Source organism: Perca flavescens, chromosome 9 (assembly GCF_004354835.1).
Source record: "Perca flavescens isolate YP-PL-M2 chromosome 9, PFLA_1.0, whole genome shotgun sequence".
Taxonomy (NCBI): domain Eukaryota; kingdom Metazoa; phylum Chordata; class Actinopteri; order Perciformes; family Percidae; genus Perca; species Perca flavescens.
This window is the reverse complement of record NC_041339.1, coordinates 18,048,835-18,064,033: the sequence shown is the minus strand read 5'-3', so window position 1 is coordinate 18,064,033 and position 15,199 is coordinate 18,048,835. Positions and strand designations below refer to the sequence as shown.

At 39.5% G+C, this 15,199-nt stretch overlaps 1 protein-coding gene across 7 annotated transcripts in view; it reads left to right on the top strand.

Annotated features, from left to right (window-relative positions):
* Window positions 1-844: 844 nt before the first annotated feature.
* The window catches only part of osbpl9 (oxysterol binding protein-like 9), a 40,337-nt gene continuing 25,982 nt past the window's right edge, over window positions 845-15,199 (top strand). For 2 of the 7 annotated variants that reach the window (XM_028586717.1, XM_028586716.1), the window contains exons 1-3: window positions 845-1,013; window positions 4,536-4,586; window positions 7,742-7,820. In XM_028586717.1, the coding sequence (XP_028442518.1) occupies window positions 903-1,013; window positions 4,536-4,586; window positions 7,742-7,820 (241 nt within the window). In that variant the 5' untranslated portion in view covers window positions 845-902. Of the gene's footprint in view, window positions 1,014-1,270; window positions 1,300-4,535; window positions 4,587-7,741; window positions 7,821-15,199 lie in introns of those variants that run through there. The other 5 variants (XM_028586718.1, XM_028586722.1, XM_028586721.1 and 2 more) reach the window with 5 other exon arrangements.

The following is a 15,199-nucleotide window of genomic DNA, read 5'->3' as shown; positions in this document are numbered from 1 at the left end:
AAATGAAATGTAAGATCATTTCACAGTCTCCATATGTTCAAACCCAGTGAACTTTATAGTAAACGTTTTAATTTTAATAACAGTGGGAGGGACACTTTCTCAATTACTGTACTTAGTACAATTTTGAGGTACTTTACTTGAGTATTATTTCTATTCCACTACATTTAAGAGGGAAATATTGTACTTTTTAACTCTATATTTGTTTCACAGCTGTAGTTGCTTTTCAGATTAAGAATTCACATACAAAACATGATCAAATAATAAAATATGATTAATTATTATAGATCAATCTACCCAACAGTATATGCAGTAGTTAGACTAGCTCCGCCCTGGCTAACTATAACATTAAAATACTGCTATTAGGTTTGTGAATCAATAATGATGATCCAATAAACAATATAATTTAAGCCTGCTGGGGCCATTCTATACACACTTTTTGTAGATTTTGCTAAGACATTTGCACTTCAGTAAAATTTGAATACAGGAGTTTTACTTGTACTATATTCCATCTTATACCCAAGTAAAGAATGTGAATACTTCTTCCGTGTTTTAATACAGTGGTTTCCCGTCAAAGACCCCTAAACTGGCACAAATTAGAGAAGAATTGATAAGAGTTTGTCCCAGGGTTCCCTGACAAAAAGTGTATGAAACCATGATTATAACAAAAATTGTATGAAACTCATGATCAAAATAGTCATACATTGTGTAACTTATGGATGGATTTATAGTGAACATATATGATTCCCCTTTTTGCAAGGGACCCCACCTCAAGGACTACTAGGGGTCCCTGGACTCCACTTCTACTTTGGGAACCACTGGTTTAATACATCCATTGGGGTAGCATCACATTCATCAGCAGCATCCTGCCGGCGACTCCTCCCCAAACGTAGCCTATTGTAAAGATGGCGTCCATCATGGAGGGGCCGCTAAGTAAGTGGACTAACGTTATGAAAGGTTGGCAGTACCGTTGGTTCGTTTTGGACTACAATGCCGGCTTGCTGTCGTACTACACGGTACGTTCATTTCCATGGCTTGTAAATGCAGAACTGATCAGCTCAATAGGTTAGATCGAAGGAGTTGTCGCTGGTTGTCAAACCCAAGTGGGATAAGGGCCTTGTGTTTGTCAGGAGTCTCAGCTGGCACAAAGAGGCGAGTCTATTTGATGACAGATCCGTACGTTAGCCAATAGCAACAGTCCTCGAAGATCAACTGACGAATCGAGTAGCAGTATTTTTTCGTCTAATGTAGCTAGCTAGCGAAGCTAAAAGCTGAACTACACCGACTCGGCGAAACATTAGTGTAAGAGTTAACAACATTAAGGTTAGGTGAGAGAGACCGAATTATGTATGTTGGCGAGAAGATTGTTGTGTATAATATTTAAATAAGAGCCTGACACTCGCTGGTTTGCTAGATAGCTAAATAGCTAACGTTAACAAGACACCGCGTGACGAGACAGTGGTTGCTAACGTTAGTTAGATTTTTGATAAATCTCACGTCAATGCATTCATTGTACTTTGATTAGTACGTTATTGTCGAGAGAAAAGCAGACAAGAAACTGCCTGTGTTACTGTTACTGTACAAGTTGTAAGGACGATGACAACCAAGAGCTGTCCACTCCTCTCAGCAAGTTGACTGAGTCGTCAAAGCTTTCATTTGTCTTACTGACTTGAACAGAACAGTTGTAGTTTTCCAGTAACTCTATTGCTTGAAGGGGTAGCCTATAAACCAAAAGCCTGAGCCCTGACTGATGGTGTTGTTTAGATAGCTGCATGGAAGTAATCACTGTGTTGGCCGAGATATGCTGCCTGCTAACCTGCAGTAACCGTACATTTCAGGGCAAAGCTCCACTGATATACAGAGCTGTGATAAATGTATACTATCAAGTTAAAACTGAACAAGAATCTAGTAGCAATTTCATACAATATCTGATTATAGAGCTGAAACAATAAGTTTATTAGTGAATTGACAGAATATTTGCAACAAGTATTTTGATCAAATTGGCTGGTTTCAGCTTCTCAAATGTGAGAATTAGCTTTTCCTCTTTGTTTTGTGATGATAAATTGAATATCTGAGTTTTGGACTGTTGATCAGACGAAACAATCAGTTTAAATATGTCACATTCGGTTCTGAGATATTGTGATAGGCAATATTAACTATTTTCTTACATTGTGTAGACATAATGATTCCAGAAAATAATCAGATAAGCAGATTCATTGACAATAAAAATGATGGTTAGTGGCAGCTCTAATCTGATGTATAACAACATTTTCAATTGAATCAGTAAGGAGAGAAACTGTCCTTAACATCATAAAGCAAGCATGCAGTAACCGTACATTAAATTGTGCTTGAGTCAGACTTTACGTGATACGAGTTCAGTCACCTCCTTTGCCCTCATCCAGTGTATGATTTGTATCCACATTTATTTATTTATTCTATGTTCTATCTAGCAAAAGATGTCATTGGTATGAACACTATAATGTTGAAAGATCTTTCTGAATCATTAGTCTACCCAATTACGAAAATTGTTAACCGTTCATTTGCACAGGGAATGTTCCCTAACGTGTGGAAATTAGCATCTGTCTTTCCTGTATTTAAAGGAGGCGATCGCTTGTCTATCTGCAACTACAGACCCATTAGTATCCTGCCTGTGTTTTCTAAGGTGGCCGAAAAACTTCTCTTAGAACAAATGACAAATTATTTAAATACCAGTTCAAATCCTTTACATCCCAATCAATTCAGCTTCAGTATTAATCACTCAACAGAAACCGCCAATTATTTTGTTGAAAAAGTCAAGTCGTTGTTGGATCGAGTAGGGGTTGCTGTTTTTCTAGATTTAATGAAAAAAGCATTTGATACCATTAATCATGAAGTTCTTTTATCCAAATTACAAACTTTTAACTTCTCCGTAGGCACCATTAAATGGGTAGTTTCTTACTTAACACATCAAACTCAGTTTTTTAGACTTAGGAATCATCAATCAGATCCTATTTCCATGTCTGCAGGTGTCCCACAGGGCTCGATCTTGGGTCCACTTTTATTTTCTTTGTACGTAAATGACCTCCCAAATGTTTGTCTTAATGCCAACACCCAAATTTACGCAGATGACACAGTTGTTTTTGTACATGCTGACAATGCATCTAAAGCTGCTGATCTGCTGACAAACTCAATGCAAAAGATAATAGAATGGTTAAATTGTAATTGCCTTCAACTGAATGTATCCAAAACTGTTTGTATGTTTTTTAGTAAATCTAAAAGTTGCTGCAGAACCGGATGTAATCGTATCAGGGGAGAGACTACAAGTCGTCTCGGATTTTAAATACCTTGGAGTACACATTGATAACAATTTTAAATTTAAATCACATATTACGAAGGTTTGTAATCACATTAAGTTCAACCTGGCAAACTTTAGACATGTCCACAGTTGCATGTCAACAAGGGCTGCAATGATGTTTATGCATTCTATGATTTTATCCCATATCACGTACTGTTTGACAACCTGGTCACAAGTAAGCAACACTTCTCTCAAACCACTACTCCTCTTTATATAAAAAAACTCTTAAAGTACTTGATAGGAAACCCATACACTATCATCATTGTCATGTTTTAAAAAAATACAACCTTTTAAGTTTCGAAAATTTGATTAGATATACAGATCTCTGTCTTATGTACAAAATTCTACATGGACTGGCTCCACATGTATTGAGCCAGTTTGTAAACGCAGTAACAAATGCTCACAGATCCACAAGGAGTGCAGCAAGAGGTGACTGCATTGTTCCGCTGAGGAAAAGTGTATTCGGTCAAACAGCTTTTTCAGTAAGGGCTGCTCGTGAATGGAACCTCATTCCTACTCACATTAGGAATTTTAAAACTTATGTTTCTTTTAAATTTAACTTAAGCAAGTGGCTAACAGGTAATCAGGACTGTCAACATTACATGTAGTTACAAAATCTTGCTGCTATCTTGTCTTTCCGGTTTGTGTTTGTGTCACTTGTGCTATGCCTATGAGGTTGTTGGACTGACAGTGTGGCTTGTGTGTGTGTTGGTGTTGATATTGATCAACTATTTTTGTTTATATGCTTGATTATTTCTTTTTACATTGATAGTCAATTTTACTTGTACTGGACTAAACTTATATGTACTTTTATAATCCTTTTATCTTTGTAGGTGTGACATCGTACAATCTGTCCAGGGACAGCAGATGTAAAGTAGCCTTTTGGCTAATTCTGGCACACTGTACATTTTCTTTATGTATTATTAGTGTGCATTGTCCTTGTTAAATAAACCTGAAATAAATCTATATTTTTATGATTTTTTTTAAAACCCTGCTTCAAATTCAACTCAAAAAGTTAAGAGAGGAGAGTCGTCTCTCTCTACTCTTAAGACCAAAGACTCTAAGACTATAGTTGGATCAAATTGCTCATAGATATTAATAGCCTTTTGACATATAGTACAGGACATCCTGACAATGTCGTTTATATGCAGGCCCTGCATACTGACTGTATTAATCCAGGATTTCTTCTGTTGTTGATTTACAGTCAAAGGACAAGATGATGCGAGGATCCAGAAGAGGCTGTGTGCGACTCAGGGTAAGATTCTCAGGATCAAGGCCATCCTGTTCCTGGCAGACAGTTCTCTTTGATAGACTAAATGCATGCTATGCATGCTTGGCTGAGTATCTACCCTGCTTTACCAAGTATTTGGAAGAGTTTCCACATGTTCAGGGCATTGTTGTCCAGAGTTCAGTACACAACATCATACGTATGACTTTCTGATAAGGTCTGCTTTGGCAGTGCAATCTTTCTGAACCATAAAAGGCAGGTACACTATAAGCTGTATCGTGCAGTTATCATCTGATATATTAATTGCTTGATTCGTTGGCCTTGTTTAACAGGTGTCAATAGATTCCTGCAGCCATATCAACCGCTCCATGGCTGCACATATTTAGCTCTCTCATGCAATGTGTTTAGTGTTGTGTAATGAGTAATGTCCACTAGATGGCAGCAGTTAACCTGCTACGATAAGGGAAAGATTCCTAATGCAGTAGGATTTTCAAAGGACTGAACCTACATTGATGCTGAAAGAATTACATCTATTTTCTTGAAAATATAGTGTTCTATTTGTCTTGAGGGAATTCAACAGAGGGACAGACCTAAAGGTAGGATTACATTTATTGGTTTAAATTGATGAATTATAAAACACTCAGGAAAACATTTGTTTCTCTCTCCGTATTTAAGACAGTTGTGACTTTTTAAAAAAATAAGTGAAAAGTGAAATATAAATGGGCTTTTCCTCCTTATCCAAATTCCCAACTTTAAACATTGCTAACTTGTAGACCCCCAGCAGCATTCCAAAGCCAGAACGTGTACCTAACAGTGTCAGCCACATATTAAACATCTGGCATCTTATTGTCAGAAGCTTCATTTATAAAATCAAGGAGAAATCAAGTGTCTAATGAGTTTTTTTTTTGTTTTGTTTTAACAGAAGCAGTGGTGAAAGCCATATTTTATGCCACCATACATGTTTTGGTAAAAAAGGCATTGCCGAGCGCCCTGAAAATGTTTCCATTGATCTCAGCGAAGGGAGGAAGTATTTCCTGAAACTACCTGAAAAGAGGATCCAGTGTCATGTAGTCATGGGTCAGAGGTTTCAGTTAGGGGTTGGATCAATGTGACACAATTTATTGCAATACAGTACTTTGATGATATGCATTATGTAGATGGAAAAAGTCATCACTGGCATTGGCATCCTATCAGTTACAATGGCTGTTGAAAGAATTTGCTTCCATTTTTATTTTGTCGCTTTACAACTTTGAATCGGGATATCATTTGATATTTTGACACTGATCAGCAGAAGAAAAAACACTGTGAAAACATCTCTACAAAAATCTTTTTTTTTTATAAATTCTTCACACAGACAAGGCAATAGAAACATTATTCCATCACAGAATTTAAGTATCAGCAATTTCAAAATGTTAGCATTAGCAATTATGACTACAAATCAGATCATGTAGTATAATGCCCCCATCATGAGGTACAACCATGAAGTGTTTCTAAAGAGGGTTGGTTTGTGAGAGGTTTCTTCATGCAGAACAGATATATGTATTACATTTGAAAATCCAAAAGGTTTCATTTCCATGTGAAGGACTGTTTAGCGTATTCTGCTCCTTTCACAATCAAGACTATCATTCTTTCATATCAGTTTACTTACTCTGACCTTCGGACTTCTCTTTGTACGTCCAATGTAGAAACCTTTACAGAGTAAAGCAACATTAATACTTTCTATTATAATAGGGCAATGTTTAGTGCCCTATTCATACACTAGTCATCTTTCAACCATTCATTTTCCCATAGCTAACTATAGACCTAGTCTCTGATCATTGCTTTCCTGCAAGATACCTTGGGACGTTCAGAGAAAACAAGCTTGGGGTCACTTCTAAGGATAGGGATCTTCTGTTAAATAATTTGTTGAGCCTTATTACTTTAACACATCATAAGATACTCTACATACCAGACGTCTTGTTGGTATTTCTTTGAGTTTTTTGAAGTAACTGACTAGCTTTGTGGATCTTTTTAGGCCTTGCTAGTTATTGTTGTCAGATGTTGTGACTGTCTTTCAAAATCTATTTAAAAAAAACAAAGAAGGGCGCCTGGGAAGCTCACCTGGTAGAGCGCGCACCTATATACAGAGGCTCAGTCCTCGACACAGCAGCCGCTGGTTCAACTCCGACGTGCGGCCCTTTGCTGCATGTCATTCCCTTTCCTCTCCCCTTTCATGTCTAGGCTGTCCTGTCATAATAAAGGCCTAACAATGCCACACACAAAATATTTTTTTTAAATAACAAACAAAACAAAGAAAATGTTCTATCACAATGGAATTGACTTTTTTTTTTCTTTTTTTTAATGCAATAGGTGAAATGAATCGTAATGTTGCAGTTAGTTGCTCACGGAGTCTGGAACTAAACATTAAAAATTAGGGATTGACAGATACTGGTTTTTCAATGCCAATATCCATACTGATTATTATAAGTTAATGAAACTGATAACCGATATTGGGGCATCCCCAAATGAACATACAAAAACGATAAGGTTTAACATACACACACATAAAGAGATTGGCCTTCAACTTGGTCCCCTCGTCAATATAAACATGTTGCAGGAAAAAGTAATTATGCATAGATTGATACATACATATTAAAACCAAATACATGTATAAATGCAATACAAATACAGCTGTTCTTATCTTATCCACACCCTGTAGTAGTTTCAGGTTTGCAGTGTAAGGAAGCTCTAAGTCACACACCCTGTTTCGGTTGCTTGGAGCTAATGGCCCAGCTAGCCAGCACGCCATTTCTCTGCAGTTCTTTCTCTCCAGTCAGCTGCTAGCTGTTGGTCCCCAGTGTCTATTTTTTCTCCACCCTTCCCTGCCTTTCTCCTCCTTCACTTTCCCAAATCCCACCTCCTCCTCCCCTCCCTTCTTTTCTGCCATGTTCCAAAAGGCTGCACTCGTATGTGTGAGAGAGAAACACAAAGTGATTGTGAGAAAGAGACGATAAGGCAAGAGGAGATTGAGCTTTTGAAGCAAAGAGAGTGAGGTGCTGAGACAAACCAGTGTAATTTGTAAAAGAGAGCCAGTCAGGGGCTGCTGGAACATGTGGAGGGCATGAGGATAGAAATGGAAAGGAGTATGACGTGTCCTGCTGTCTGACTGCATGCTTTTTTTCCCTCTCTCTCTGTTTGCCCAGGGAGCTGTGATCGGCATTGATGACGAGGACGACAGCACATTCACCATCACTGTGGATCAGAAGACTTTCCATTTCCAAGGTGAGATGTCCCCCTGTATTTATTTTGTTTTCTTTATGCCCCCTTTCTCTGTTTTACCATCACTGGCTTTCTTTCTCTGTGATCTCTTTTGCATCCATCCCTGCTGTTCATTTGCTCTCTCTATCTCACTCTCTCTCTCCCTCTCTCTCTCTCTCTCACTCCTCTTTCCCTCCCCACCTTTCAAAGACTTGGATTGGTCTGCTCTAATGCCAGGAAACCCATGCACTCAGGCATCTACACAATGTCAAAGTGTGCTGCATTCATTTGAGCTTTTTCTCCCTCCCTGTGGAACTTCTTCAAGCTCGTAGAAGTTGGACTGACACAAATTTCTGTAGATAAACAAGATTTGTTCCACTGCAAGCTGGATAGAATCCTCTGGAACAGAAGTATGTCTTCTTTTTTCTTTTCTCGGCCCTCCTGACTGTGGCTGAGGAGGAAGATTGCTGCTTGTGTGTCTCTGCAGTTGAGCCTCTGGGAATAATAAGGGAATACTGCTGAGCTGGAAGCTGAGCTCAGGTCTCTTCTGGTTTCTGCTGCTGTTCGCTCTTCGCCACGCTGCCGCTCGCTACATACCAACCAGTCACTCCATAGGGATTGGATTGGCTCCCAGCTACAGCATCGCACCCCTCTTGTCCTACCAACCTTTCTCTCTTTTTTTGACAGGGAGCTGTCCAGTGCAGTACAACGCAGACACAATTTTTTTACTTGATCACTCCACCAGGTCTTTAACTAACCTTCTCCACCTTACCTTCATCTCTGTCCTTCATCTGTCCATTTGTATCAATTCTCCCCTCCCTGCCAACACCTTACCACTCGCACATCACTACTTCCACCCCACTTTACCTCCTTCTTGAGGGTCACCAGCCACAGTCCATGGGCCCCCGCCCCTCTCACCTCCTCCATGCCCTCTCCCATGTCTGTGTTCCGAAGCTGTATGCTGTGGTTCTACAAAAGGAAGGGTAAGGAGAAACTCGTGCACGTCTCATGGTCCACATGCATGCCAATCACAGACCAAGTGATTGAGAGGAGGCGTTGTTTTTGTGTTCTGGAATGTGCAGTCAGGGTAGAGCAGTATGTTCTGTAGCGCCCGGGTGTATTGGTTTGTTATCGAGGTTCAAGGACCGTTCAGAGCTGTGTGAAATAGAATGTTTTGTGGCTGTCGGCTGTGAGGAATTATTAAGGAGAGAGGAGTGTGTCCAGTTGCCTGAATTAGTCCAATGTTTGTACAGGCTAGGTGTGTTATTTAGAAAAGGATGTTTGTTGTTACTGGTCTTTGTTCTGCTCTTCACTGGTTTTATGCCACAGTGAGTTGGAGTCTTTGGCATCAGCTGTAATGCGTCAGTGAGTTAAAAGTGCATTTGTTCGATTCATCAATTTTCTATGTTCATTTGTTGGTGGATATTAACTGAATAACTGAGTCTGAGAGACTTCTACATCAGAGAACAGGCGAACCGAAGCCATGTGAATTATATTTTAATTTAATGAGTCCAAACTTTTAAGCATTATTCAAAAACCATTAACACAGTCAAAGAGGCAAATTGGCAGGGTGCATAGCTTGCATGAAACAGCAGCACAGACAACAAAGACGATACAACACACTTTGAACGCAGCATGTCCTTGCACAGGACAATTTGAATCTTTGCAGCACGTTGTGAAAAGCATTGAAATGTCACTAAGACACATTTGTTATCCAGATACCTAGAGTAGTACGAACCATGTCACCTATCACCAGTAGAGGAACGGGCAGAAAAATGTATTCTGAGCATGAGATTCTGGATAAATCCGCTGTTAGCTTGGATATCCAGAGATGTGCAGGATGTTGGGCAGGAGGAGATTCCTCTGTTGCTGTAAAACAAACCTGATCTGATCATGTTATGAAGTCAGTCTCCCAGTCTCCATCTATATTTACAGTATATATACCCTTGTGTGCCATTATGTATGGACTGGTGTGTGGGTAAGGTATGGACTGTGATTGGTAGAGCCTCACTGCCAAGATTTAGAGGGGTAAACAAAAGGCGCTAACAGACTGATACCATTCACCGGAATTAATATTTCCAATGACCAATACATCTGCTGATACACAGTATTAAAGTGAGTGACATGTTATGGTGAAAAAAAAATTGATACATCCTCTTACGGGACAGTCCAGCTCACAGGTTGAAGTGTATTCTGAGCCGGCCAGCCACTGTGCTAGCCCAGAATTCAGCTCTGTGCTGTCTTTCTATTTAGAGAGGCATCCATTATTCATCTGCCCCTCTCCCCCGGCAGTGCATTTTGCCTGAGAGCCCTTTAGCTTTACTTCTTTCCCCCTCTCTGCTCTCACTGGCCTCCTCTTTTCTGCTGTAGCTATCAATCACTCATCTTCTCCGCCCTCTTTGTCAGGCCTGACGGCCTGGACCATCAGTCCAGGATGAGATCCCCCTCTCATTCTCTCTACCTTGTCTCCAGGGTCCTCCCTCATCTCAGTATCACTTGCACTGTCTGCTATCATCTCTTTTTAAATATCCCACCGTGGTCATCATTTTTTAACTTCTGTGTTCTTTCATGACTGCATCTGGACTTGTGTATTTATGTAGAAACATGTTTTCAAGTGCAGATCACGCGTGCATGACTCAGTCAGTCCAAAGCAATATGATGAGTTCATTTAACATTTTTGCCACACAGTTGGACCAAAATCCTAAATTAACAAAGTACTACCACCAAGACAACTAGAGATGTTCCGATACCGATAGCAGTATCGGTATCGGCTCCGATACTGCCTAAAACGCTGGTATCGGGAAGTACTGGAGTTTATGCACCGATCCGATACCAAGTAATAAAGCCCTAAAGAAAATCTACGTTAAAGTAGATTATTTATGTTCTTCTTCCGTTATAACGGACTGTCAAACTGGACAATAAAAGAAAGTTCTGTGGCGTTCATTATTTGTGTTTGTTCATGTTTCACAAAGATAGAAATCATATCACATCCATACAGGGATAGTAGTATACAGCTGTTAAAACATAATAAAATATATGACACACTGGTATCTGATCGGTACTCGGTATCGGGCGATACACAAGTTCAGGTATCGGAATCGGTATCGGGAAGCAAAAAAATGGTATCGGGCCATCTCTAAAGACAACATTACTTCATTAACCTCAGTCTTTGCACTACATTTGGGTAGCTACCACTTTATTGGCAGGTTGCAGTCCTGAGAATCAGACCCGCTCTCCTCCCACCGGAGCATGTACGCACATATTTCTTCAGCTTGTCTGAAGATGGCAGGAGGAGAGAGATGAGGGATGAATAATTCACAGAGGCCTTTTGGAGAAAGGAGGAGCAGCATTATGGGGAGAGGCTGAGCATTGTAAAGGGAAATCTTTGTGATTGGATACCCTGACCACTGAGATGGTAGAATAATCCTTGGGTTAGGAATACATTACTGGTGCTGTTAGAGTATTTAAAATTGTCTGGACATGGTAAATGTACTACCGTGCTTATTGTTGTAATTGTGTATTGGCTCCATCTGTCTTTGTCATTTTCGGCAGTCTTGGTAACTAACTACCAGTAGCTTAATTTATGTGCATTTAATTCCTAAACTCGAGTCTGCAAGATGTAAAAGACAGAAGAGTGCCTGGAGGAAAATATAATTCTGGAAGCAGGTTGATAACCTGCCAAATAAACAATAACAGGAGAATTATAGATGTACCAATAGGTGAAAAACTGGAAACAAACTTTTTAGGCTTGTCCATGGCCACGGTACTTTTATTTTGTGACTAATATGAAATTAAGTGCTTTATAGTTGACCAAGTATCAGGATAACATATATGATAACACTGTTTTTTATTGCATGTTGCAGAATGCAGTTCCAGAAAAAATAAAAACAAAATATAGGGGTGTTTAAGACTCAACATAACAACAATGTCCTCAGTTCAAGTCTGTTCTCACTCCCCTCATTTCCATTCCGCTCTTTACTTTAGTTTTACACTGTGTAATAATGGCAAATAAATACTTGGAACATGAATGAGTATCAAAATCAAATGGATGGAATAGAGGGGAATGTACATGATATCACTGTACCTGGAAGTTGGTCACATCCCCCTGACTAGCAAACACACAAATATTTAGCCTCTGCTGGTTGCGTTCACAAGCCAAAATGCATTGATAAACGGAAGAGCTGTTGAGCCATTGACTGCATAAATAGTTTGAGAATGAATTCAGCCATAACCTTTGACAGACTGATGGATAAAGGGATTAGGAGCAAATGATTATTGACGCTTGAAATCCTGGTTCCAAAATGTGGTTTTGTCTAACGTATGTCACATTTTTAAGTCGAATAATACCATAAATCCTTTTTGGACTACTCAGTAACTCTAATATGTAAATGACCTTTTCAAATGTTCTGTTTGATGGCTTTTGTTGACTTGTTCATTGTCAGTCTGGTACATCACAAACGTTATGTTCTGATAACTTTCACAGTAAATTGTTTGAGATATTCATTGGTTTTCCTCTTGGTATCGCAACTCGAACCATCATATCATCTATAGCAGGTTTGTTGCAAGTGGCACGGTAACTGGCCAATGAAATGATGATCATTATAGCGTTTCAAGCAGGCTCTAAATCAAACACAACTAAGCCACACAGTCAAGGGACAGGACGCAGCGCTCCACAAAATAAACAAAATATTGCATACTTATTGCGACACTTTCAATATATTGCGATACCGATATTCTCTCCATCTTCTTCATCCGCTTATCCGGTGTCGGGTCGCGGTGGGAGCAGCTCCAGCAGGGGACCCCAAACTTCCCTTTCCCGAGCAACATTAACCAGCTCCGACTGGGGGATCCCGAGGCGTTCCCAGGCCAGGTTGGAGATATAATCCCTCCACCTAGTCGATAACGATACTGAGTCGATATATCTTGCACCCCAAGATATAATATTGCGCAACGTATATCTAATATCTCCCAAGGTGGGTGTGTGTGTGTGTGTGTGTGTGTGTGTGTGTGTGTGTGTGTGTGTGTGTGTGTAGGTTGGGGTTTATTGGTGTGAGGTACAGTGCTTCCTGTGTGCTTGTTCTAATAGCCTTGCTGTGCCTCCCTGCTTTCCTCTGGCAGAGAAGCAGCAGAGCCTACGGTAATAGGGTTAAGTCAGCACATCTTCCTCTTTATGACCCTACTTTGCAGCAGTGCTGGGACTAATGCGTTACAGTATCTCGGTTATGTTTGGCAGTAACTAGTACTCTCACATTCTTTTTTTTTTTTTTTTAACTAAATTACCACCACTGAAAGGATTGTTACTTGTTGACTTGCAGATTTTGTTGTCTGGTCATTTTTCCTTGATATTTGTGCTTCTACCCTAAGTAGACTAAGTAAGTGTTGTGGCTTTGGCTTTTAAGACAGGAGGTGATCATACGTTCGGTAATGTGTGCAGGTGGGTTTCTGTCTGTCAGAGGCTGTCTGCACATTTATGACTGTATGCTCACGGACCTTTTGTGCAGCGGTGATTCACAATTAAAACGTTTTTGTTTTTTACTATTTTACTGACTGCTCCGTTTTATACCGTGATTTATTGCAAAATGTATCAAGGCATTCAGTGTACATTTAATGTTGGCAAGCACATTGCCCTGTCACGTTGCCCAAAAAGTCCCCCCAGTCTATCGCCACCATAAGTGATGAGTTAACAGAGAAAGGCGTTCAGCATCTGTCGGACATTATTGAATGTTTTAAACAACCACCGCTATCATGAGAGGGCCATGAGCATACAGTCACAAATGTGCACAAAAACAAATTACACTGATGGGTCCAGTAATATGCGAGATTAGCTGCAGACAGACATACACCTACACACAAACAACCAAACGGCAGCATTTCAAAGTATACCTTTAAAAAGTTACTTATCACAGTAACACATTACTTTTTGGTGGAAGTAATCAGTAATTGAGTTTTTTTTTAATGAGTTAACTAGAAACTGTAGCTAATTACTATTTTTCAGTAGCTAGCACAGCACTGCTTAGCAGCAGGCTTTAAGTCTGTGTTACACTCTTACAGGGTTAAAACAGCATCAAGAATGTGTTGTTAATGTCAGGTGTGTGCAATTATAGTTAGTGATGTGATTGTTAATCTTTTGCCCTTATTGTTTCTCTATACAATTTGATAATTGTTGTAAAACCACATGTAACAAGCACTTTACACCCTTTTTCACTATAAATGACTAAAGTATTTTCACTGTGAACTCAGAAACCAGGAACATTTCCTTATTACTTACCTGGAAAAAAAAAAATTAAATAAATGAAAGACACATTCTTGATATATTTACAGGGCTCCAGACTAACTTTATTCACTAGGAGCACTGTGGCCCCCATCTGAAAATTTTAGGAGCGCAACTACAAAATTTAGGGGCACACACCGTAAAACAACATGCTAACCAAATATTCACATTTATACTAATTTACACTGTATTACTAATAAACACTTTGATAATAGATGCAGAAATTACAAGGTGATGTTTCAAATTTAGTTTCACATTTTATGTAGCACTTTTGAAGATGCAACATAGAAGGTAAACCGACAGCACCATCGCTGTCATGACAGTTCAAATATTTAAAAAATCTACCAGCTCTAGTCTCCAGTCTGCAATTACAATGAATTTAACTTAAAATTAAACATGCATTGTTTAGGCTACTAACTAAAATAAAAAATAAACCCCTCTCTCTCTCCTCCCAACCCTGACCTACAACCTTGAATTGAATAATTATTAATTTGTTACTCACTGTAACTTTTATTCTTGTATTTATATTATTCTTTTTTAGCCTGTTTTATTTTCATCATGACCGTTTTTAATTACTCTTTAACGTTTCATGTAAAGCACTTTGAGTTGCCTTGTTGCTGAAAGGTGCTGTAGAAATCAAGCTGCCTTCAGCCTGTCAGTCAGTCCCCAGGGCAGATAAACCAACGTTGTGCAAAATGAATGGGACTCTATGGAGCTAGACGGCTAAATTTGTCTCTTTCGCCTGATTGCCGTTGAGAAATCTCAGATTTGATTGTAGTTTTTGCAAATTCAACATGGATTATAGGTCGAAAGTTGAATGAACGAGTACTTATGTCCTTTCGATTTCTTACAGGTTCAATCGTTGTTGCCCATAAAACACTAGCATTGTGCTAATGAATGCTGATTGGTCAGTGAAGGACTGATTACGACCAGAGATCCCGCTTGACGGCATCCGAAGCGGAACCAGAATGTCAGAGTGAATATTTCGGCGTGGTCTTTAAAACATTAGCAAACCTCTTTCTAGCGCGTGTATTGACAGGGAGAGCCTTACCTGTCAGCTGTGTTGTCGATGCCTCGAGAGAACAAAGGAAGTGACTCAGAGCTTGCCGTAAAGCAGTATCTCTGGCCGTAC